General features: G+C 28.3%; 1 protein-coding gene across 1 annotated transcript in view; it reads right to left on the minus strand.

Annotated features, from left to right (window-relative positions):
* Positions 1–27,969, minus strand: part of Dh31-R (Diuretic hormone 31 Receptor) — a 439,521-nt gene that overhangs the window by 20,329 nt on the left and 391,223 nt on the right. The window contains exons 8-9 of the mRNA XM_076395298.1: positions 15,621–15,806; positions 359–482 (exon numbers count right to left, since the gene is read on the minus strand). Of these exons, the coding sequence (XP_076251413.1) occupies positions 359–482; positions 15,621–15,806 (310 nt within the window). The remainder of the gene's footprint in view (positions 1–358; positions 483–15,620; positions 15,807–27,969) is intronic.

Genomic DNA, 27,969 nt, shown 5'->3' on the forward strand with positions numbered 1-27,969 from the left:
AAAAATAACTATATACATTTAAAAATCTTACTATTTTTACCACTGTTGAATATTTCAGATAAGGATCGAAAACAATTTAGTTCCAATTTTGTTATTATTTATTGAATCTGACATAATATAACAGTGGCCCAATTACATTACAATCAGAAACTACTCGAACAAAACCTGCATTCATTTTAATTGGGTTCAATCCGAACTTAGAAATGTTAGAATTTATAATCACTCGGTGCAGAGTTATTACTTGTTTTGTCCTTCGCCAATTAAGAATAACCCGATACTAATTGGATGGAGTAAATAATTGGTAATTATGGTCATGTTTTCGTTACATATTTTTTCAGGTAATATAATAATTACTTACTTGAAATGATGTTGTAATAGCTGAAACTAAATCATATAGATTCTCCCACATGTGTCCTCCCTGAGGTCTAAATGGAGTTAGAAGGAAGTTTAATCCCAACAGTGGCACCAGCAACAACGTAGCTCTAAAATAAAAAAGAAATTATATCATATACATAATTTAACGATCTCATATTTTACCATTTTTTAGTATACTACAATTATATTGATGTCATAGAGATGTCATAAATTTACATTTATTGTGTCTTATTATTGTAAAAGTGTAAAAAACGTATTTTCAGTCCAGAAGATGTTGAATTACCGGTCAATTATCATTTGCGGGTTATGTTTTTATTTATTTCAGGTTTATTATTATTTGCAGGTTCTATTTAATTTTAAGCAAATATTCTATGTTAAGAAGGAAATGGAAATTTACGGTCAACTTACTTTATCTATAAGAATGTATAATAATAATAAAAATAATTAATAACATTGTGGCTGTGATGCGGTGTTATAAAAGAACAGTGGGAAATAATGTCTTAGTTGAGCGAAAATTGGAATATGGGTATTTGGAAGCTCAAATCAGCTTAATAATTCAAGGAATATTGTTAGTGACTGCAATTGGTGCTTTTGAGATAATTACTGGAATAAATATGAGTGTTTTATTATTAGATACTATATCTTTTCAAATGTTATAAAATATTTTTAACAAGAAAATTGAGCCGACTTCAAAAAACAAATAAGCAGCTTACTAAAAATTAAAAAATAATTAAACTTAGATTTTTAACACACAAAAACATTTCTAAATCAAATATGTACATAATAACCGTTGTAATAACCATTAAAAATTAACAAAAACCTTGTTTAACCTATCTACTACACTACTACGCGTATTTCCTCCTTTTTCGAAGTCATTTAAAAACGATAAGTATTTTAAAAATTAATGATGTACATGTAAATGTGAATGATGGTATGTAAATATTCACAAAATTACTTTTTCAATTAAAATTTGTATAGATATGATGTTATTCTGTTATTATTCAAATTTGCATTTGCATATTGCATAAGCAGTTAAAGCAATTTCAAAAGTATTGGAATTGGAATTTTATCTATAATAATAATTCACAAAGGGATGAACTCTTTTTTTCTTTAAATCTGGCTGTTTGAAATGACTTTGAGTCTCCGTTGACTGTGCTTTGATGATGAAAATTTTGATGAAAGATGATTAATGTGAATATTTGAAGTAGATTTTCATTTTTTTTTGAAATTTTTAATGTTATTGACTTAAAAACTTATTGTTTTTGTTTCTGATCAGAATATTTAAAAGAATTTTAAATTTTATAACATGTATCTTACATAGTTTGTATTTATCATAATGTTATTAAAATATTATATAGTGAAATAGGGTAAGAGTGATTATTTTCTAGAACCAATACCTGTCAAAAAGTACGACATTATTTTAAATAATTTATACTTTCCACTAAAGTGACTATATTTTACTAAACTACATCTACATTTTCTCTTCCCAAAGATGTTAAAAAGGATATTGTTCCCTACTATATAATTAATTTCAAAGATAGTTTTGACCGGTATTTCTGAGAATGTTATATGGGTCTTATAAAATAGATCTCTGTTAAAATATTATGTGCTTCAAAATAAAAGACATGATAATAATGAGTTTTATGTAGAAAATACTATATTACAAATAGCGTTGCTAACTATCAACTGAAAATAGTCGAAACAGTCGATAGTCAAAAAACTAACGATTGAAAATAGTAATTACTATTTTCAGTCAAATGCACGGTTCGGCTGTTTTTTCAATTCGTGATGTCAGACGAAGATGTACGAGTCCTTTCCTGTATACATTGTGAGAGAGGAAAGGACGGAGATAATTGCTTGGGGCAGTTAATTTTATATGTGGTTATATTTTCCAACAGTAGTATAAGCGAGACGGAGATATATAAATTCCTTCGCGAACTTTAATAAAAAGGAAAAAAAATACTGAATACTATTATAATAATAATACATAACATGCATTCTATAATTTAATTTTAAACGAAGTAGAATTACTTTTATATTTCAATGTTCTGTATATCTGTAAAAAGGAATGGAATTTTTCTATGGAATGGAATAATACCCTACAAATGTTTCATTGTATTTTAAGGTGTTAATTGCTATTTTTAATTAATATATTATAATAAATATAGACAATACAATAGAACTTAAAAAAAACCTAAAAACTAAAGATGTACAATAACCATAAATACTATATAAAAATTAAACATATACCTAAACATAAAATAAAATGCTTTATTTATTATCGAACGGAAATATTTTTTAACAAAAATCGAGAGAGTAATTGAAATATTATTACTGCTATAAAAACAGTCAAAATATTTTACTATTTATCGTTCTCAATTTTAATCTTTTTACCCAAGTACTATCTTGATTAACAATCTTGAAAAATATCGTACTAAAATGCTATATATTAATATACAATATATTGTTATTTACAAACAAACTACCAAAAAAGTCATAAAACTACATATATATCATATAAATCTATTTATGCAAAAATTGGGTATACATTTTTGTCAAGGTCGAGGGTATGACGGCAGAGCCAGAACATTAAAAATCAGTCGAATGAAACAAGTAGAACCAAAAATAGTATATAAATCTAATCAAACAGTCGATAGTAAACATTAACAAAATTAGTCAGACTGAAAACAGTCAACTGAAACAGTCACTGGTAAAAAGTAGTAAAATCAATTGAACCAAAAATAGCGACTGAAACAGTCGACAGTAAAAAGTAGTCAATTACTAAACAGTCGATAGTAAATTTCAGTCGATAGTTCCCAACACTAATTACAAACAATTTCTTTATGGAAATTTTAATCAGCGGGATTATCGAAAAATTGGAAAAGGTCATCAAGCTTCACATATTATGATCGGTTTTGGATTTGTTTTTCCTTTAAATCCAACGAACAAACTTAAGAAGAAAGAGAACTTTAAGAAGAAGGATTTAAGAAGAGAAGTTTCAGAAGAAAAATGAGTTAGATCAAATATTTACGAATGCAAACATAATTTTATTTTTAATCTTGTTATAAATGATAGATTAATGATAACAAAACACAGTGAAATTTGCGGTTACTTTTCCAATTAATCAATGGTTAGTCTTTTCCACTCTCCTTTAAGTCGCAAAAATAACCCGAACCCTTCCTTGTTTGTCAATTCGAAACCTTCCGTTTACGCATCAAATGTTTTTAAATCGTGTTAATGAGAGTTGAACTTCTTCTTCGTTAACTTCGATTAACTTTTAATACAGTTTTTTATCAGTTATAAAAGACGCAAGATGAAGAAAAATATTACCTACGACAAAAAAAAATTAATGGGTTTTGTTACAACATTGACTTTCCGAAAATTAATCTTGTAGAAATAATTTTTTTAAATTGTTTATATACGCAATAAAATTTAAATATTCTTTTTCGGTATCGCTTAATTAGATTTTTAAGGTGACATAAACGATATTAGTTGTTATTAAATATTTATATACATATTATAAAAAGTATATTAATTTTTTTTAGGTAAATTTCAGACAAAGGTATCCAAGTTTTAATATCATCAAGAAAATATTTTTATATATATTAATTCATAGTAGGTATGATATTTCATTTTAAACATTTTTATTAAAAATAATTTTGGTTTATTATTTTGCCTAAAAACTTTTGTTGTTCCTCGGACTCATTAGGTAGTGGAGAAATGAAATAAATTAAATATTATTATTAAATTATTATTGAAAACACCGTAATTTTTTACAATTTGGAGAGATATTTTAATTGGACATATCGCCGTCTGGAGATGTTGCGTACATTTTGTGAGATTTATGAAAGTTTTAAAGCAATACCTACATATTAATCGGCTTGGAGAAAAGTTTACCTTCCTTTTTGAAGAAGACTGCTGGGGTTGTGAAATTTGGCACACGGTTAAAGCTTATATCGACAAAGAATTTTTGAGGTTTAAAATGTTTATGTAATATGCCCTACAAATAAATAAATAAATAAATAAATAAATAATATATGTTGTACGTAAACCAACAAAATCTGGCATCGCTGTATCACAAAATGCCGGCAGAGCAATTTTAAATCGAAGAAAAAGCTCTACATATCTTACTTGGAACGATATTATAACGGAAATTGAGTGTGTTAAACCATAATTAAACAAGTTTATTTAATTTTAATTAGTTTTATTTAAGATTTTGTGTTATATTCGATTATTTTCGTATTGTTGGAACTATTAAAGAGTTATGGCAGTTTGGATAAAGAACAGTTAAGAATAGTGTGATCACGTCAAATTATATTTTACAATTGTTGTAGATAAAACAAAATAATGTGTTCGCTTTATTGGAATGCATATATAGCTGTGAATGTATATATAGAAAAACTCGCATTTTCAAAAATTTCATCCAAAAATAGATTAATAAAATTCGAGAATATTAAGTTTCCTTCTTTGTTTATAATATACCTAGACTTTTGAAATGAGCACTTGATTGCATTTGATGTCCTGTGAACAGAGAACAGCTAAGAAAAGTTGTTCTTGTTTAAGGACTTATAGTAGTTGGTATAGTTCTGCAGACATAGTATATAGTAATACTAGAGGTACTTCTAAAGGTTGTCAAGAACGTTCTGTAAATTTTAGTGGTATTAACTTATGATTCATTTCAGGTGTCTTTTACTTCATTCATTCCATCATTTGGTGGTGAGTTGCTAGTTTCTACATGTAACACAAGAGAAAGTCAAAGGCAGCAAATAAATGAAAGAGGGTAAATTTATGGGTAAACCTATTATCAGTAAATTTTTAAACATTTTGAAGCATTGATACGTATTGATGCGATTAATATAATAAGATATGTAATTATACGACATTTTATTCTTTGAACTTTGTATTATTCACTTTCATTATTTCCTTTATTGAAGTTTTGAAAAATCAATAATAATTTCAATGATTGTAAATACATTACTTTAATATACATTTCAAAATTGTAAAAAGTAAATTATCTAATTAGGTTTCTTATTGTTTTAAAAAACATGATAAAAACAAATATCAATTTCAAAATTGTTTAATTTATATATAATCGGTTTCAATACAGAAATATGTATTACTTAATTTATTATTCCATATTTATGTTTATAACGTAAAATTAAAGACCGATAATGTGTACTTATATTTGATGCTCTGAAACTGTTACTGTTCTGAAAATAATCTTACTTATGATATTTTGTTATAATGTTCAGTGATGTAGTAATTTAAATTTTGTTGATTATTGAAACTTAATGGGAATTAGGTTAAATTAAAAACCATTTAAAACATGTTAGTGAATGGTAGCTCTTGAGATAGTTATTTTAATATGTTGACATTTATTATTTTTATTAAACTTATATAAAATACATATATGATCTTATATTAAAAATATTGTAAAAACAAGTTTTAGTAACATATTAATTTTGAATTATTTCCTTTATTCTATAATGACAGAAACATGACCAATTTAATAAACTGTGGTCGCATTTCGAACACAGGGCGATCACTAGCCTTTATTAAACGCCAACAATCTTGTTCAAGGACTAGTATATTAAAAATACTATTATTACTACTATTAATTTTGCCATATAAGTGAGGAAGGAATTCGTTACCTTTTCAGTCGACATATATGTCCAACTGAAATATGGGTTTCTGAAGTGAGTTCTCCAATTCTCACTGATGTTCGCTACCGCATTTTAATTTAATAACTTAAGTTTTAACACAGCCTTGTAAGGAGATATGAAACATTCTCCTTAAGCTCGTATTTGATTGACTTCATGCTTATATATTTATATAAAACTGAAGGCATAGACTTGCCAATGCATTGGCGTTCAGAAAACACGGATTTTAGTCTTGCTATTTTAGTCCTTGCTTCCAGGCGCACTATTTAAGAGAAGTGAAAGATCCTGCAGCTTGGCCGAGACAATTTATTACTTCAGCGATAGATGCCATTTTCTTACGTTGTTATTGATTTAGTATTTGAACTCCTGCACTTACTCTAACTGGATATTGGTGAGAATTAAGGACGCGAAAAAAATTACAGGCGATGTGTGGTTTATCAATATTATGTTTTTTTCTTCGTTAATTATCAGGCTGTGTGACTCAGTAACGGGAACTATATACTAGTAGTAAAGAACGCTTAATTCCTCAACATTATCAGAGAATATCGGGAGAAAATCTTCAATCAGATCAGATCGTTTAAGAAGAGTACCATTATACTTTTGTTGTGAAGCATCATACTGAACGCTATATGTTATCTATATTATGTTGATAAACAGTGGATAATTCGATAAATCGTTTTGCATTTATACACAGCTGGTAACCAAGTATTATGCCCGAATAAGTTTAATAATTTTCAGGGGAACATGTGCAATTTGCAATAGTTAGGATATAGTTCTAAAGTTTGGGTCGGTGTATCTACTAGAAAGTAAATACAGAAAAAATCAGTAATCAGATGTACACAACGGCGAAGCCTTTCACATCAAGCCTGCCTGCTTTTCTCGACTTGTTCTTTCGCAAACTCTTTCTCATTGTTACATTTCTATAATTTTGGTTTAAAATTTAAATTAATTGTTAGTGTTAATGAAAAATATACAATGATCATATAATTTATAATTTCATATTATACTTACTATTTATGATTATTATACCATCAAATTAATTATATTTTTATTTCATTTTAGTTTTAATGCTTTCAAACTTATTTCAATTTCAGTATAACTGTCGGTACATAATTAATACAGTTTATTTAACTGTTATAATACCAACATTATTTTAAATTAAAAATTAAATAATTCTATGGTAATTTCCGTAATGTATTTTGTGCTTGCATATTTAGTTTTGGTTGCAGCAAAGTTAAAATGGTTAAATGTTTAACAATGCATGCAGCGTCTTCTCAAGGGTATTAAAACGTATCAACGTTAACTTTTCGACAGAGAAAATGATTAAATTCTATTATGTTTTGAATTATATCCATGTTTTTTTTGCCAAATCGTACCATAAATTTAAGTTTTATAATCATGAACTCAATTTAAATTTATTTTTGTGTTATCTCATCATTTATTCTTAGATAAAATACTGTATTTAGTGCTATATATTTTTACATTTAACAATACATTTTAGGGTATACTTTTATTAAATTTTATATAGTAAACTCATAATGAACTTCGTATATTTAACGGTACCTGTTTTTGTGAAATTATGAGTATCGTGTTAATGGCTCCCAAATTGCAATTTTAATTAGGTTTGTATATTTTCGTTCAGAAATAAAATTTAAAATTTGGAACTTTTTTCGAATTTAATTTCTGGCTTTGTTAATTATTACATACGTTGTTATGCCGGTGTGGTTTTAATTTACGTTGTTTTAACAATTTGATTATTTAATACTGTAAACATACTTTATTTCGGTATATTTTGTTTGAAAATTAATACTAATTGTTCAGCTCATGTGAAGAAAAGTAAAACAACAGGCTGTAAGACCTAAAAAACGCAAGGCAGATTCTGCAAAAAGGTCGTCAAGAGATTGATGGTTCTTTTAAGAACATTTAAGCGGGTCGAATACCGGAATACTACTGCAGTATCGACAATAACACCCGCGGAAGTGTCAGAAATGACATATGTGTGTAAACAGTAATTTAGAATCAAATTCAAGAATAGAGTTGAAATATATAGTGACTGTTTCTGGCAAAGCCTACTTAGTAAATGTATTTCACATTTGACAATATTAGTCCACAAATTTACTTCAGGAGAACTTGTCTTACTTTTATTATTAACAATGTAAAGGAGAAATCAACGCCTAACTTAGGTTGTCGATAAGATGTGCGGTGAGCTACTTCACGTGCTAGCCGCACTGATGATCAGCAAAAAGCAAATATGATAATGGTCGTATTAGTTTCACTTATGGTAGTTACTTATTTCACTACCCCATGGAAATAGATTATGATATCAACAGGGAAATGATAACCGTTTATTAATATTGTAGGGCATTAAAATATAACGGTGAATTTACTGGGTTATGTGGATTTGGTAGAAATATAAAATTGACATAATTTTATCATCAGGTTCATTACGCTCATTAATTTCTAGGTTAGTTGATTCTAAGCGACGTCATTTAGTGCAACACGTATTTTACAGGACAATTTCACGGCCATTTTAAGGTATCATCAGATGTCACTATCAGATGTAGATCATTATTTCATGCAAATGTATATTATGGGCAATCCGGATGCAGAAATTGATAGGCATTTTGCTCATAATCCAATAGTGAAGCGAACTATTGTCGAAGAACTACAAACGTTTCTTTATCAGAACAGTGATTTAGTTAAAATAATATTGAATCGAATGCCATTTGATAGGCATAATATCGTCATTAGACTTGAAAAAATATCTGCTGGCAGAAAAAAGAAAGACGTTTGATTTACCGATAATCAACGAAGTTACTGTTATTATTTTTGGAGAAAATTTGTAGATAGGTGATACAAAGGTCACCGGATTATCTAGAAATTAAATAAGATAATCCCAAATACGTTGCTGGAAATAAACGCTTTTATAGTTCTAGATATCTAGAGAACCAATTAATATGAAATAATTAATATTAATAATACCAGAAATCATTGCATATATTTTTACCGTTTACCGATTTACCGTTTTAAATTTAGAGTCTTGAAAATTTATCAGATTTTGCTAGACAAATCTCAGTTGTCGTAATGCAATTCGGGAAATGCTTTTAAGGTCAAATCAATAGTCTGCATCGCTTTGAAAAATGACATCCGAAATATTGCTGTTTCTCCGTCTTTTCAGGTAAATTTAGATTCAATATGTTTGCTGGCTTCCATACTTTCATATGTTTAATTAATCGGAATTAATTTATTATGGTGTGATAATAAATTTTAATTTTTATAAATTAAAATAAATTTCAATAAATATTTTGGGAATTTTGCAAGAAAACTATATTTTAAACCAATATCTTACAATGTTAATAATAAATTTATATAATTCAAAATTAATAGCAATTTTTTAGATTCATTTTAATATTACTATTTACTTTATGTAAAAATTGCACACTCATTTTGAATAGAATTATTATTAACTACGAAAGTTTGTTATAAAGTAAACTGACTTACACCTTACAGTGAATATTTAACACGTTGGATTATATTAAATTAAATTGACATTTATTTGATGAAAATAATTGATATTTCTTGAGAATGGTTTTTAGTTTAGTAACATAATGAATATATAGTGAATGTACTGTATCATTAGGTTATGTGCATTGGAAGTAATAGAAAGAGTAATGTCTAATAAATGAAATAATCCCAGTGCATTGTTGATTCTGACCATTCTCACTATTACTAATCTGTGGTTTGAATTTTAGGATATAAACTGAAAGATGACAAATATTTTTAGGTAATTTTAAACATAGATATTATTGTGAAATTATTAATTTAGATTTAAATTAATTAATTAATCAAATTTGAATTGATAATTTGAAATTTAACTTAGAAAGTTAAGTTAGCTTAACATTTGTTATATATTATCCTTGTATCACAAACATTTTTAAGTGTTATATTGACTGGAGTTATATAATTCAAAAAGCTGGCAATAAGTAACTAATACGCTAATATAATTATTAAAAATTATTTAATTATAAGTGTCATATAAATGAGATCTCTTAATACTCCTTAAATATCACAATAGATCAACAAATTAAGCAATAATTTAAATTAATACGTGAATCTGTGAATTATAATAATACAGTGGGAAAAATATTCAACTGTCAAAAGTTTTTTTGTTCATACGTCATCAAGATGTTTGGTGTATTGTCTGCCGCAGTTTGTAAACTCGTTTTAGAATCAGACAATATTTTCCTTCTCATTTTATTCTGGTTAAAAAGAGAGACAATGCTGTTTGATTAGTTCGAATACGTAAACGAATGAGCCTATCAAAGTCGTCCGATTGTCAGATGTATGCAAAATTCTTGAAAGCAAGAGTAATAAGGGGCTATAACTCTAACCTATACACAATTGTGGCTGTATAATTAACTGTAGTTTTTAGATGTAATATAATGTTACAATAAATTATATTTGATAACATTTTTGTTCAATTATTTTATTTTAGATCAGAATTTTGTTGTATGTTAGAGCCAAACTGAGCAAAAACTCTGTTGATGCGGCAACATTGCGATGGTTTGATGTCACAAATTTAAATGACATATGTACAAAATAACACTGACCCCACTATATATGTTTTGTTTTATTTTTTTCTGGTTCATTTTACAGATCCTCCTTTGAGGCCCAATATTTTAAATAGCCGCTCAGCATTATCTTGTTAAATTTCTTTCCTATATAAATTCTTTGTTACTAACAAACCAGAATGATTAGGATTGCAATTTTTTCATTATAATTATGGATGTTATTTAATTATTATTTAATTAGTAAATATATGTATTTCATTTATATGTTAATTTTGAGTGACATACTTGGAGTGCATAGTATCAAAGTCATTTAATGCTGGTGCCAAGCATATAATTGAGAATTAATAATTAAACACTCTGCTAATGTGATTCTGAAAGTTCATTTTGTTACTAGTTGACACAACTCTCGTTTATATTATTTAGAGTGCTCGATTTTGTTAGTTCACTTCAAACGTATTCTTAATTATTTTCTAGAATATAGTATTTCAAATACAGAATCTGTGTAAACTTTGTATTGGAAAATGTAATGTGCCGAATCCGATGAAACCCGAAAAAGAGGCGAATAGGAGTGATACAATGCATTTAAAAGCGGTCGAGATATGATGGAACTCATATCTCTGGCTAGAACTAGAATTGTTATTTCGGGGCACCGCCTTTCATTCGATAGAAGGCATACAAAATAATTCCGAAATAGAATTCGGATATATTGATTTTGGAAAATTAGTTAATATAATTTCTTGAGACTAACACGATGCTTTGTATTTGATATTTAGTTTTTGAGATGGAGATGCGTTCATAGAAAAAATTGGTGATTTTTTTGCATTGCATCTTCAAGGCAAAGGCTGTGAGGTAGAAAGTTTACTTATCAGGCTATCCTATTTAAAACATAATCTCTTCTCTTTATGTTAGGGTTGGCATTTAAGCATTTGTCTTATTTTCTGATAATAAACTGTATGGCTTAAAAGTTTTCTCGATGATTTCTTACAAAATGTTTCAATATGGTTGAATTTTTTGTTGATGTCCTATTGATATATTTTTTTCTATTAATTTGATTACGTAGATGTAATATCTTAATTTATATTGTTCTACGTATTTCGTTCATGTTACTATTAAGGGTAAGCAATGCATTCAATATATTTTTTTCAGAATTACTTTGTTATTGTAAATTTTTATTGAAGAAATTTACAAGTTAACTTTTGCTTTAAAATATTTCAGATTTCAACTGTTTTATGATTAACATTTTTGGTTTATAATAGATTTCATGCCGACCATGTCGGATAATATTCAATAGAGAAAAAGGGATTCCCCTTTCCAAATTAATCTCCTCTAATTATCTTGTGATGGGTTAATTTTCTCGCCAGAATATTGATATCTAAAACATATATAATTAAATGGTCACTGTAATATCGTATCAAAGGATATTGATTGGATTTCTAATCGTTTTATTGCCATAAGGTTTCTGTCTGTGACCGCACAATTTCGAAAGGTCGATGTATCATTTAAGTATCCAAGCAAGAAGGGTTTCCATTAATTTTATTCACCCTTGTTCCGGGGACGCTCTCTGTTTTGTCACAATTTTGATATCGGTATAAAAGGTGTTAATTTGATTTCGGGGCTTCTCATTTGAATATCAATTGGGAACAAGTGATAGCCTCAAAGCAATATTTAGTAATAAAAGATTAATTAATACCTTTTCTTAAGGCTGGCATTTGTTCTCGATCTATCAATTTCCATTTAGAATAAGTCGTATTGAAGTTAGTTCGAATCTGAACAAAATATCCGTTTTAATTTTATAGATGTCCCTTGAAATTCAGGAATTCTGTTATTCTTCCGATTCTACATTCCTATCAGAAGTGATATATAAGGTAAGTTTCTTGATGCTGTTATGGAATCAAATACTGAAGTTCATTATTCTCATTTCGTTGCTCATATATTGTCATTAATAATTCGAACTTCTTGATTCAAACGTTTTATTGGATAAGTATGAATTTTGAGATACTAGATAATTTTTCTTTTATATTTAACGTGATTAAGCTACAGTTAGTTAGTTTTAAAAATTAATGATGTGCTAATGTTAATGTACTGATGTTAATGATTAATGTTTAATGAAACAGGCATTTCTTCTCGATCTCGTATACTCATATTTTGATATAAAATATCAAAGTTAAGTATCAGCAATTATTTTTGACTTATTATATTTATTTAACGATGCCAGATATTAACGAGATTGTGTGGAGGAATTTCTTAAACATCTTTACCTACCTCTAGGAATATGTGCCAAAGTCTATTTCTTGTTCATATCAAAATTAATTATAATGTTGGCCGATGACAATAAAATTGAAATACGATATGGTTTATCTATAAGACTTATTTTAATAATTCCTAATAATTCCTTTCAGTTTCGTGTTTGATTGATATCTAGCTTACTATTCATAAATTTGAGTATTTTATAAAATATTTAAAAGATCTCAGAGATAATCTATCCCCCTATAAGTATTTAAGAGGGAAGTATTTAAAATTAACTATTATTTTAAACAAATAGTTAATGGCTTAGAAATCTTGTTAATTTCTTTTTTGTTTTGTTAAAGATGGTTGCTTCTTAAGCGGCAAGGAATTAAAGACTTCCGCTAATTGCATTCTCTTTATTCGGTTTTTTAATGTTTTTTTGTCGTTCATTGTTTAATTAATTTTTATTGAGTATTAAGGAGGCCAATTTAATTTTGGGCTTTTAGTTCTTTTTCTTTACGTTATGCTATACAGTGCCTTACTGCTGTCAAATTAAAACTAATACGAAAAGAGAACGACAAGAATTTTATATCCCAATGAAAGTTTCTTTAAAATATCATTGTTAAGTAAGTAATTTTTATGTTTATTTAAGTTTATGCCAATTATTTATTAATCATCAAGTTTATGGTATGAATAATTTTGTATTGGTTTGCAAAAGTAAAAGTGGTTTTCAGAAGATGCGTTTGGTTTCTCATATAAAATGGAAATTAAGAAAACATATTTGTTGTTATTTTGTTACAATAACCTCATTTTAGTGGATTTGAATGGGATGAAGTAGGACTTAGATGTTGTGGTGAAGTATAGGGAGTTTTAAGGTTTATAATAAACTGAATTTAGATTATTCTACTAAGTGCAGTGTAGGTATTTCGAGTCTTGCATATTGACAGAAAGTTAAATATAGTAAGTTCATTTATATTTAGAATAATCATAATAAATATATTATTTTACCGCGTATTTCATTTAATGTTATCATACCAGATAAAATAACGTTCATTTAAAAAAGTCGAAAGATATGTGATGCGTTTCCAACGACTTTATCATTAGTGTTAAAAAATATTTTCCAGTTGCCTCGAAAAGTTCAAGAGCTATTTGTAGCTCTTTATATAATGTAGCACTGCAAAATACCGAGATGATTAAATAGTTTAAGAAAAGAAAAAATAATCAATTTTATTTTAAAAATTTTCTGACATTATTGTTTATCGATGATTTGCTGCCCTAGTACTCGCCAGAGCTTTGTGGCTCACTAACAACGTGGGGCAATTCGTTTCAATTTAAATTTTTTTTTAACTAATAGATTGATCCAATGTGAAGTTATGCAGGATGCCTTTTTCGGTCCTATATTTGCTAATATCCAATTGCCTTATATTTCAAACAGTAAGTAAGTTCTAATGCTTCTTTACAGAAGGCAACTTATTTTGGTTGCAAATGTTACCATTTCGTAGCTCCAAAAACTTACCAAATACAAACTTAAACATACATTGGAATTTGATTTCATGGGCATTTCAAATGGTCAGATTAAATCACTGAAGATTCTGGCATATTGAGAGCCCTGTACCCTTTTCTGGGTAAGTCAGTCAAATCAGTCTTGATAAGAATCCTTGTATATCAATGGTACAAAATATATCTGCAAAATACCGAGATGATTAAATATTTTAAGAAAAGAAAAAATAATCTATTTTATTTTAAAGTTTTCTGACATTATTGTTTATCGATTATTTGCCGCCCTAGTACTCGCCAGTGCTTTGTGGCTCACTAACAACGTGTGGCACCATGGTCTACTTTTCAAGTCAATTCGTTTCAATTTAATTTTTTTTTCAATTAACAGATTGATCCAATGTGGAGTTATACAGGATGCCTTCTTCGCTCCTATATTTGCTAATATCCAATTGTCTTCTATTTCAAACAGTAAGTAAGTTCTAATGCTTCTTTACAGAAGGCAACTTATTTTGGTTGCAAAGTTACCAAAGTTCGTAGCTCCAAAAACTTACCAAATACAAACTTAGATATACCTTGAAATTTGATTTTATCGGCATTTCAAACGGTCAGATTATATCACTGAAGATTCAGGCATATCGAGAGCCCTGTACCCTTTTCTGTGTAAGTCAGTCAAATCAGTTTTAATAAGAATCCTTGTATATCAATGGTACATTCCATATTTCTACATGCATGTATGGTCTCATTTTCTCAAATCTATCAAGATAAAATAACTGCAAGTGCTCCAAAATAAGATAGGATGTTTCTAAAGACCCTAAGGTACTTCAGAAACAATCAGATAGCATCTCGGTTCACAAGCACCGGAAATCACCGGAAAGTGAATAATGAAAAATTTTACAGAAGAGTGACTACAATAAATTATAGTTCAATTTAATCCATTCCTACTCAGCTTTTGTATTACCATTTTGTACAATTTGCTACAGCATATTATATGTTTTTCTTACATAACATGATTAATGATCAGCTTAAATACTGTCATCAGTAAAAGTATCCGATTATTTATTTAATAGCGAACAATATAAACAGATAATAAATAAAAAATTTAAAAATGTTTTATATACATTATCATTATTTTTTTATTTTACTATACAGTAAGACATTTTTACATTTACGTTAATTACTTTATTTATTTAATTTTTCTTATTTTATTTTAAAATTTAGTTACTAGTATTTTATAACTAATTCCATATTATAAAATATAATTATCTAAACACATTCTATTCTGCATTCTTACCTTAACGCTTGTAGTGTAGATCTAGAAGCACCTCCGCCACCACCTTGACCATCATTCGCAGGTCCCATTCTCAGCTTTACGACAACTACACGAACGATATTGATTAAGAATATGAGATTCAAGAAGATGGTCGCCGCCACTGGTATTTGTTGAATTATATCAAACCGCGATTCCTTTATCCAGCACCTGAAAACAAAAAATATCGAATTAATTATCAGCTAATTTAGGAATGACATATAGAAAATTAATTATACGATTTAAATTCAAACCGTTCCAATTTTCTTTTATTTACTGGTGTTGAATAAATTCTATTTTAGATTATCTCGCGAAACGTACACCATTTTGGCGGGGCTTCGTAAACCTATTTACCATTCCCAGTGCAATTTCTGATGTTTGTTAAATCTATTTATTTAAATGAAACAATATACCAGGTTGTTTAATAAGTTCGCGGAGTATTATTTATTCCTTTATGTAGAATAAAAAAATTGACTCATCTTGATAAAATATTACATCCTCCATAGTGGCATTACAAAACTTTTATAATTAAATTAAATTGGACTTGGTTTGTGGTCTCTATTTTATTTTTCTAAGAATTGAAAAAATATATAGTCTATTCAAAACACGTAATCAATATGTGCTTGTCGAAAGTTTTAAATTCGTTTTACTGTTCGATAATATTTTCCTTCTTATTTTATTCTATTTGAAAAGAGATAGAATGCTATTAGAGAAGTTCGAACATATAACTGAAAGAGCCTGCAAGAGTTGTCCCTTCGTCAAACATTTGAAAATTCTTCAAAATATTATAATTACGGGCTATAAACTGACAAAGTTGTTTTAACGATTTGTTTTAATAAATTTTAAATCGCCGCGGTTTTTATTAAAAATATTTTTTTGCACTTTGCAGCTGCATTGAATATTAATACAGGTATGGTCACTAAAATATGTCAAACAATAAAAAACAATATAACCTTAAAATCACCAAAAAAAAGCCGTATTTATGCAAAATAGGTGACGAATCATGATCAGCTTGATGTTAGCTGTATCAGAGATCAATGTATACAAAATGTATAAAAACAGTAAGTAGTTTTTTCAATCGAAACATAATTTAATATAATTATTTCAGACAAAAATATGTTTGCAATGAAATGATGATGTAGATCAACAATAACGAGAATAGACATACAGTCATCATCTTACGTAGCAATGTTCGACTGATAACATGTTGATAAAGTGCATTGAAATTGCCTGAATTTGTACTAAGTAAATCGTATTTGCAGGAAGATTAACATTTTTTACTTCAATTTGAAGAAATGGCGGCTGAAGGTCATAAAATGCTGTGTGAAGGTTATGGTGATCATGTCCCATCGATTTAAATATGTAAATACGGGTGAAGAAGTTATAAGAGTGGCGATTTGGACACCGAAGAAAAGGAACGTTCTCGATAGTCAATACAAAGACGAGGAAGACGAGGATCTGAAGGTTTTACTCGATGAAACAATAAATGGGGATCACAGTTTACAGTTGATGCGTTTGAGCCAAGCATTGCGTGAAAAACGGTCGGAATATTTCTCCATTCGTGTCAGTGTATTATTTCTTCGGTCTTGTTATACTTTAGTATGATAACGCTTGTTGCTAAACTGGTGAATGCATACATGAAACGTCGTGTTTTCCAGACCTTGCTTCTTATGATTTCTACTTGTTCTATATATATATATATATATATATATATATATATATATATATATATATATATATATATATACAATATACAAATACAATTTCAATCACATTCAACCAACTGGAATTTTTGTCGGCAGTTGTAGTGGCATAAAAGAAAAACATTTCAGAACTTAACTATCCCATTTAAGGTACACAAGAGGATCCACGCACTTATTTAAGCTTTGATGGTTAACTAGTAAAAGTAAAGGTAAATGGCTGAAAATACCTGTAGGTGGCTTTAGTTATTATTTTATTTTTATGGCTGTATGTATAGGGTGGGTTTTTTGCAAATTATACACTATATTATATTAACACTTTTATTTATGGGAAATAAATTATGTTACATAGCAATAACAATTGGTGGTTTTCTACCAGTTTAATATCTTAGTAACATAATTGCTGCATATACATTTAGCGAATATCTCTATAGTCTAACCTCTTATCACTATCGCTTTCAAGAATTTTACATATGTGTGAAAACCGGATGACTTTGACGGGCTCATTCGTTCACGTGTTCGAACTCATCAGGCAGTGTTTCTTTTTAACTAGAATAAAGTGAGAAGAAAAAGCTTGTCTGACTCTAAAACAAATTTACAAATTACGGTAGGCAATACATAAGATTATAGATATATTCCTTCAATGGCATTGATATTGCATATATTATTCATCTTAATATATTAATAATAATTGATTTCTGTCATCAACCGTAAAAAGGAGATTATAAAGTACATAAAAAACAAATTGTGATAACTAGAAAGTTAGATGAAAGGTATAAAATCCCAACTTCCTTTCGGTCACTAAATGATTATACACGCAATACATTATATCACATACTGGATGAAGAATTAAAGGAGGTTTGTTAAGATATCCAAAACTATAAATTATGATATGATTAGGGGCTAAAAATTAAAAATTTGTTTTACGGAAAGATTACGGCGACTTTTTGGATCGACACTAGTATGTCAGTATAAAAATGAAGTTATCTTTATTAAACAAGCATGTATCTTAAGGATAAACAAATAAAATATCCACCACGTTAAGTGTATGTTTCTGAAAATATTTCACCAAACTTTAACTTAAAAATAATTTATTTTTCACTATTTCTTATAATAAAATATTTTATTTTTATAATAACTATTAATTAATTATTTTATATTTAATTTTATAATTAAAAATTGAATTTGAAGAATAAAATTAAATATAAAATTGGGTTTAAAATGTTAAAGAATATAAAAATATATTCACGTTTATATTAGTGTTAAATAATACATAATAACGCTATTGTTTAACATTTGAACGTCTAAAATTGAATTTATAAGGAATTTTAGGATTTAATATAATAAAGTACAATATTTCGAAATGTGGAAGAATAGATGCTAACTTTAATATTTTTATTGGAAAGTCAAACTATTGATATTTTATCTGTAAACTACACTGAACAGTTTATCGAATATCTAGTCCCTGAGGATACTGAACTGTAAATTCATTTTATTTGAAGAAAATATGAAATCCTGCTATATTGTATGGTAGTTTCTATACACGTATACCAGCACCATATATTTTAAACTGTTATGAAAAAGTAAGTAAGATAGTAAACATTCTGTTTTTATGTGTAATATAATATCATGAATTTATTGTAAATAATAATATAATATCAATGATTTCAATAACAATGAATTATTAATATGTACTATTAAAAATTTCATTTATATTTTAAACGTTTGTTTAATATATTTAAAGGTTCCTTTTTTACCAACTTGCCTTTATCTGAGCTGGTTTAATGTGTGGTCCTAATGGTCCTCGGCATTAAACTTACCGGCTGGCGAGTAACCAACTTAGAGATCATCCCAGAAGACATTCGGTCTTACCCAGCCTGGTTACTGGCTTGATTGGGATTATTATCCTTGTCGCATTTTATACTCTTGTCTTGTGTCGATTGGGTCGATAACTGCTTATTATTTTTCTCATAGAAATGTCATCGAATCCATTTTACATTCTGTAAGTCCTCTCATAAAGTGTAGTGACTGGAAAACCTACAAATGCATGTCTTCACCTGCGTACTCTTATAGAGAATACTTTGTTTTTTTAATTAATAAATAAATATGTTAATTATTTATTAATAAATGTATTAATGATATAATTTTATAAATATAAAAATTAAATTGTAATTATTTACAAATACAGGTTTTCACATTTTTAGTCAGTTCACGTTTTAGTCAGTAGAATTATCCGAAATATACATAAAAAATGCAATAAGCCGGCTTGATGGCGCAGTGGTAAAGGCGTTAGGACGGTCCTCCTACTGTTGCGATAGCCGCGGGTTGGAATCCTGCTGGGGCATGGTCGTAAATTTATGTTTGTGATTGTTTCAAATTTGTGATTGTTCTAGACAAGAGTGTAAAATCCGACAAGTAAAATGATCCCAGTCGCGCCAGTAACCAGGCTGGGTAAAACCGGATATTTTCTGGGATGATTTCTAAAGTTGGTCACTCGCCAGTCGGTAGGCTTAATGCTGAGGACCGTGGTTTGGAGCCCACGTTAAACTTTAGGCGTAATCCAGATAAACTCATAGTTAGTAAAAGGAGACTTTAAAATATATTAAAAAAAGCAATATGTAGTAGTTATTTTCGCAGAGGTCAACAAAAGGCAATAAAGGTTTTGTTATAAACATTTCTCACTTTGTGATCATAAACATTCATTAACAATTCAATAAACACCAGTTTAAACGTAGTTATTTTAGAAGGGCTGAAAAATATTTTCATCATGCACTGAAATCAAAACCGTAGTGAGTTTGGGGACAAAAAATAACGAAAATCGCCTAAACTGACTAAAAATATAAAATCGATTCGAAAGGTTATGGTTTTCGTATTTTAGGATGCGCTTGGGATATTGAGGAATAATCGGCTGTATTCAAATGTTAAAGTTGAGAAAAAATTGTTAAATGTGACATAAAAAAATGTTTCTATTAATAATATGAAGTAAAGGAATTCTTGAATCGTTACGAAATTGTTGGTCTTGGACTATCCTATTCATAGGAACTACAAAAAGGAGTCTTGCTGTTATATTTGAAAACCTATTTCTCAGTAAATTGAAAGAACAAAATTGAGTTGAGAACATTATAACACGTGACAGATAATTTTAGTAAAGCTATGAAACCCAAATGAAAACGATATAAAAATTGTAGGTCTAATAATTTTGGTGTGTTAAAGCTGTGAAGCAAAGAATATTCCATTAATTCACAAATAAAGTCCAGCCACTTGGAAAATGAATGTCTCCGCTAGGCAGACTGCTCAAACATATTTGGCGGGATTATGACTAGATGGGAGAATGGAGGTTATGGGTGTAAACATAATATATTTTTGCTCCGGATATCAGACAAAAGCCAGAAAATATACCTGCATAATTATATAAAGAATAATATCTATAATATAATCTATAATATCTTGTGGGCAATGTGTTAATCTCGGCGATTTAAAAATGGTTTATCCAACAGAACACCCAGTTCTTAAATAACTTAATAATAAGGTACCACTTAAATCAAATTATATCCTGATGATAAGATCTTCAGACATCTTGCTGAACTCTCTGACCAGGTTAAACATTGAAATGAAATAGTTGATGTGATAATCAGAGATCCTGTTATAACAAATATAGATATTATGAATTCTGTAGAATAGATATCACAAATAGATTCTAGACATAACAAATAGATAGATAGAGAAATAAATAAATGTTAGATAATAGAGATACGAGATTTTGGTTTAGAGTAATGCCACAAAGATTCAGAAGCTTCATAATTAATGGGTGACAGTTTACCAGTTTGCTTCTGCTAATAAAAATAATCTATAAATTGTATAAAACAATATTTACGTTAATTAATATAAAAATTACTGAATTAATTTAAGGTTGTGTAAAAATGTGTAGTCTTAAATTGTTAAATTGCTTCATTCTTAAATTGTATACATAAAACATAGAAATAGTCTATGTGTTTTATGATTGTATATGTCATAGTCGTCATTGTCATTATAGGCATTGTGTCAGACTAAAAGCAATGAATAGTACAGAGCCATTTTTGATTCCGATCAAGTTTTAGAATAAAATAAAAGCCTATTTTAGTCTAACCTTTGTTTGTAAGTTTTAAGGGGATGTTCATTTATTGCCAACAATGTTAACGAATCCCTTGTTTCGAAAACAATTAAGATATCTAAAGTTCTTGAACTCTATTATATAGTAGACGTATCTTCTAAGATTGGAACTTAATTATTCAATATAGGCTTATTCATTAATAACACCAAATTATACGTGAACATTAATTATAAGAATATAATGTAGTTGGATGTATACTGTTATTTCAAAAGATAATAAATTTCATTTATTATGATGATATTGCACCTAATAAAACTGTAATAATTAAATTTATTTATATTTACAAATTATTTAAGATCTTGTTATTATGTAAAATGAAATATATAATGACACTAGCAGAACCAGCAGTTGTCCTATTCAAAGGCTTTAAATATGAACATTTAATTTTTTAAAATTGATACTAATTGTTTGGATAAAATTCGCTCAAATTCGATCAGCTGAGCATATCTGTACACAATAAGCGTAAATCAATAATAAGTACATTTTTAAATAAAATGTCCCTAACATAACTTAACACACTGGGAGTCAGTAATATCTACAAGGTCCGAAGAATATGTTAGTTTTACAAGACTCAAGTTCAGTTTAGTTTTATGTGTCGGAGACAGCCCATTTACTTTTAATATTACAAATAATATATAATATAATATTTAATTCATTTTACACATAGCAACCACCATTGTAGCGCCGGTTATCATGAAAAAGTCACCCTGACCAATACAAGTCAGTTGAGATAAAAAAAATATTTAAAAATTCCTGGAATCTTATCGCTGCTACCTACCGGGACTGATTATGACTATAAACCATTCTCGACTTCGCGAGTTCAAATACATACATACGGACAGAAGAATTATACATATAGAGATATCAAAAATGTATATTATGTTAAATGAATGTGTTGTACATGTTGCGGTGATTTGTGCATCTAAAAATTATATCCAATATCAGAAATAATACCTAGAAAAACTACTACTGAGGCAGAAAACTTGCTAAATAGACACTGCTACTTCCTTTTCGTGCAAAAAATAATGGAGAAATATAATAAGAGAGTACTGCATGTCTAGTTCGGAGAAATAAACATTATTTTTATGTTACAGTTCAGACGAAAGTACTCATATAATTATGGAAACAGATAGGAACGATGGGTTGAATGTTAAAAATGTCGTGCTCACGAAGAATACTCAAGAGTGTAATCTAACATATCGTTCTGTAAAATAACGCAAACTTTATTTCACTTACTTCCTGCTGTTATTTGTTATGTTGGGTAATATATATGGCTCGCTTCGTCTATAGCCAACATGGCTATGTAATATTTTACCATTTTTGAAATTAAACAATTACTCAAGTTCACAAAAATATTAGTTAATTGTCTTACATTTTTAAACATTTATCACTAATAGTTCTAAAACTGAATTAACTAATAAATATTATAAATATTATAAACTTGCTGCTATCTTATAAACTTTATTCGCACAGTGGTCAAGGCGACAGGACGGCCCACCTACTGTTGCGACAGTCGTGGGCTTGAATCCTGCGGGAGCGTGGCGGTAAATTTATGTTTGGGATTGTTAATAATTATAATTGTTTGAAAGGAAAAAGTGCAATATCCGCCAACGAGAATGATTCCAGTCACGCCGGCGATCAGGCAGGGTAAGACGGGTATCTTCTATGATGATCTCCAAGTTGGTCACTCGCTAGTCAGTAGGAATAATACCGGGGATTGTTATTATAATATAACAAAAATATCCAAAAAGGCCCCTTGGATATTCTAAATAATTAAATGTTTTTCTTAAATTGATAAATTGGTAAACTACGTGTTGAGCTAATTTGTAATTTTGAGGTAAAATGGTCATAGCTAATGAGGTAATAATTTTATTTGAAATGCTTGAGCACTGCTATCGAGCCTATAATATATAACATTCAATGTTTGAATGGTGAATCAACTAACCTATCTACAGAACCAACAGGTTTCCCACTTCAACTAAAAGTTTGTTATATAATCCGATGGGATAAATTTTTACATTAAGTTTGTTTCGCTTTTCAGGTGGAACAACTTTGATGAGTTCCATTAGTGCACATATTTATCTTCCATTTATTATGGGATGCCCAAGCAGACTGAAAACAGCATAGAGTGCAGTTTGACCTTTCTTTCGTTTTGTAAATTATTCACTTCGTTAATCTATATTCAGCAGAATCGCCAACTAGATAGAACAATATATATACCTTGGACCTCAACCATAACCGTTAGCAAAAATCATAAAATTAGTGAAGGTGAATACATGATCTAGCTTACAATAGGCTCATTCTTCGTTGGTGCTGCCTGTTTTGAAATAGCGCTATATATTACACATAAACTGGAGGTTCTGACATAGGATAGCTGTCTAAAAGATAGTCTCGTAAAGATGCATATTTATACATTTACTTTTGTAAACCTAAAGTTTAAATTGTTTCGGTATTGGATTGTATTCGTCATATTAATTGTTCATTCTATCGAATTATTTTCTTATAACTGACTTATAATAATGAATAAGTTGTGTATGATGTAAACAGAAGAACAGAGCATCCGTGGTGTTATGACGAAATTTGATAAAGAATGGTAACAAATTTCCAACAAAATCAACAGAAAATTATAGTTATATTTATATATGTTTTTGATTGAGGAAAAAGGTTTACGTTTTCGTAGAATATAATATAATAAAAAAACTAAACGTTTATGACCATGCTTCGTCATAAACATACATCTGTTGATAAAAATCTTATTAGGGTATTAGAAAATTGCATTTGTGTACCTGTATAAACCTGAATATATTTATATTACAAATTGTATTTTAAATATCACAAATTTAAACTGAATCTAGCGACATTTTAAATTATACTTAGAATACCTCGGAATAATGGTCGTGTTTTAACGTTTTTCTAGCATAAAATATGTATGAAATATACAGTCTTCAAATGGAATTTAACATAAATAATATATTTTTGCATTCAGCAGGTCTGTAATTTATTCAAATGATAGTCATTTGAGACAATTTACGAAATAATATTCCTTTTCCGCATAGAAAAATGCATTCTCGTTACTGACTCTAATGCAATAGATATTTTCCTGAAACTATTGCATCATTTGCAAAATATAAGAATACATCGGTTATATATTATTTTTATAAAATGATAAAAAGCTCTTTACCGGTTTCTACATACAAATTTTTCATTGCATTTTATTATTGCATTTTCGCCAATCCTTTTTACAGATCCATAAAACATACAAATATAAAACTAATTCTAATTCCTTAAAAATTAAATTATTCATTGCATGTTCATTGCAACAGTATTGAATAATTCTTTTTTCTTTTTTAAATTAAGTACGAGAAGGAATATATAAATCTCCGTCTCACTTATGTTACCCTTGGAAAATATAAGCACATACAAAATTAACTGCCCCAAGCAATTATGTCTGTCATTTCCTCTCTCACAATTTATACAGGGAGGAATTTGTACATCTTTGCCGGTCATCCCGAATGGAAAAAAGAACAGTCCAATTCTCGTTACTGACTTTAACGCAATAAATATTTTCCTGAAACTATTGCATCATGTGAAAAACATAAGAATATATCATTTATATATTTTTTTCAAAAATGATAAAAAGCTCTTTGACGCTTTCTACATACAAATTTCTGCGTCCTATAATTTTTCCGTATTTTTGTAAGTAGAGAACAAGTTGGTGAAATTTTTATCTGTTGTGGTTCATAGAAAAACTTAACTACCTCTTTTAAGGTTCAATAAAGGGATCCTCCGAATCCAATTTAAACCTTGATGGTCCAGTAGTAAAAGCAAGGGCAAATGACAGAAAATGTCTTTATGTGACATTAGGTCTTATTTTAATGATTGTTTACTGATTATAATAAATTTTGGGACGGTTCTTGAGAGAATATTACCAAAGAGATCTTTATTCGGCATTTTAACATTAATTTTTTAAAAATAATTTCTTTAGTTACCTCTTTTAAGGTTCTGTAAAAGAACCCTCTGAAACCTATTTAAGTCTTGAGGGTCGAGTAGTAAATGTAAAGGTAAATGAGAGAAAATGGCTTTATGTTTCATTATGTCCTTTTTTGATTTTTTACTGAGTATAATAAATTTTGTGATGGTTCCTATTACCAAACGATTTTAACTCGGCATTTTAATACTATATTTTTAAAAGTAATTTCTTATATTGTAAGACAGCCGTAATTGAAATTTAGTTCAATGAAGTAAATAATGAAGAGTTTTGTTTAAAATTGTTTAGAATTTAATCAACACAAATATTTGTATTTAATACAACTGCAATACTTAGTCGAACAACACTCTTCTTTAAAATGTTGGCCTTTTTATTGAAATAATAACACTATTGATTAGCGTTGGGACTTTCGACTGAAATTGACTATCGACTGTTTAGTAATTGACTACTTTTTACTATCCATTGTTTCCGTCGCTATTTTTGGTTCGGCTCATTTTATTACTATTTACTATCGACTATTTCAGTCGTGTACTTTTAGATACTATTTTCTGTTCTACTAGTTTCATTCAACTAATTTTTAATATTCTGGCTGTCCTCCTAGCCGCGACTTTGACTAAAATATGCGGAATGTAGGCTTAGATAGATTTATATGTAATATATATAGTTTTGTGATTTTGTGTGTAGTTACCTTGTAAATAAAAATATATTATATATTAATATAGCAGCATTTTAGAACCCTATCTTTCAAGATTGTTAATGTAATAGGGTAAAAAGATTAAAATTGTGAATGATAAATCATAACATACTTTTGACTGTTTTTATGGCAATAATAGAAGTTTTTTTGATTGACTTTTTAGTTTCGATTTAAATCTCTCTATTTTTGTCCATAAATGCTTATAAAGTGATATTACTTGATTTATATCAGTTACACTTAGTTATTAACAATGGAAGAATTCTCATCACGGTAGCAAAGCTGAACACGTATATTATATTTTTGAATAGTGATTAAAAATATTGACGTTCAGTAATAAATAAAACATTTATATTATTTAAAAGTAGATTAGTTTTGTTCTATGATTAGGAATGTCTAATTTTCATTTATTATTTATGGTTAATGTACATCTATAGATTTTAGGTTCTGTTTAAGTTGTATTGTATTATCTATATCTATTATAGTATATTATCTATAGATAGTAATTAATTTATTAAAATAGGATAGAACATTTGTAAGGATATTATTCCATTTCTTTTTACAGATCCATAGATCATACAAACATAAAAGTAATTCTAGTTCCTTCGAAACCTAATTATTCATTGCATGTTAATAGTATTCAGTAACTATTTTTTTCTTTTTCATTTTTAAAGTTTAAAATTAACTGGTCCAAGCAGTTATCTGTGTCATTTCCTCTTTCATAATTTATACAGGGAAGGATTTGTACATCTTCGCCTGTCGTCACGAACGAAAAAAAAAACAGTCCAAGCGTGCATTTGACTTAGTGACTTAGTAATTACTATTCTCATTCCCTAGTTTTTTGACTATCGACTGTTTCGACAGTTTTCAGTCGACAGTTCCCAACGCTAACATTTATTTTATATAATTTATATTAAATATCACAAACTGAATATAGCAAAATTTTAAATTATATTTAGAATTCCTCGGAATAATGGAAGAGTTTTAACATTTTTCTAACATAAAATATGTATGCAGTATACAGTCTTCAAATGGAATTTAACATAAATAATATATTTTTACATTCAGCAAGCCTGTAATTTATTCAAATGATAGTTATTTGAGAAAATTTACGGAATAATATTCCCTATGCGCATGGAAAAATGCATTTTCGTTACTAACTCTAATGCAATAAATATTTTCCTGAAACTATTGCATCATTTGAAAAATATAAGAATATATAGTTTATATATATTTTTTATAAAATGATAAAAGGCTCTTTGACGATGTTTACATAAAAATTTTTCTACGTTTTCGGGACCTCTATTTGTGTCCTATGAATTTTCCGTATTTTTGTAAATAGAAAACAAATTGGTGAAATTTTTATCTGTTGCGGTTGGTAAAAAAACTTAACTACCTCATTTGAGGTTCAATAAAAGGACCCTCCCCAACCCTGATGGTCGAGTAGTAATGTAAAGGTAAATGACAGAAAATGTCTTTATGTTTCCTTAGGTCTTATTTTATTGATTGTTCGCGAATTATAATAAATTTTGTGATGGTTCCTAAGAAAATACTACCAGACAATCTTTATTTGGCATTTTAACACTATATATTTAAAAATAATTTCTTAAATTGTAAGGCAGCCAAAATAGAAATTTATGAATTAACAACTTTGTCCAATGAAATAAATATCGAAACTTTTTGTTTAAAGTTGTTTATGTACATGCAATCAATAGGCATTTTTGTATTCAATACAACTGTAAAACTGAATCAAACATTACTCTTTAAAATGCTGGCCTTTTTATTGCAGTAATCTCTCTTTTCAA

Source organism: Rhynchophorus ferrugineus, unplaced genomic scaffold (assembly GCF_030347505.1).
Source record: "Rhynchophorus ferrugineus isolate W39M unplaced genomic scaffold, kcgeb_rfMv2 rfM2, whole genome shotgun sequence".
In the NCBI taxonomy this organism is placed as follows: domain Eukaryota; kingdom Metazoa; phylum Arthropoda; class Insecta; order Coleoptera; family Curculionidae; genus Rhynchophorus; species Rhynchophorus ferrugineus.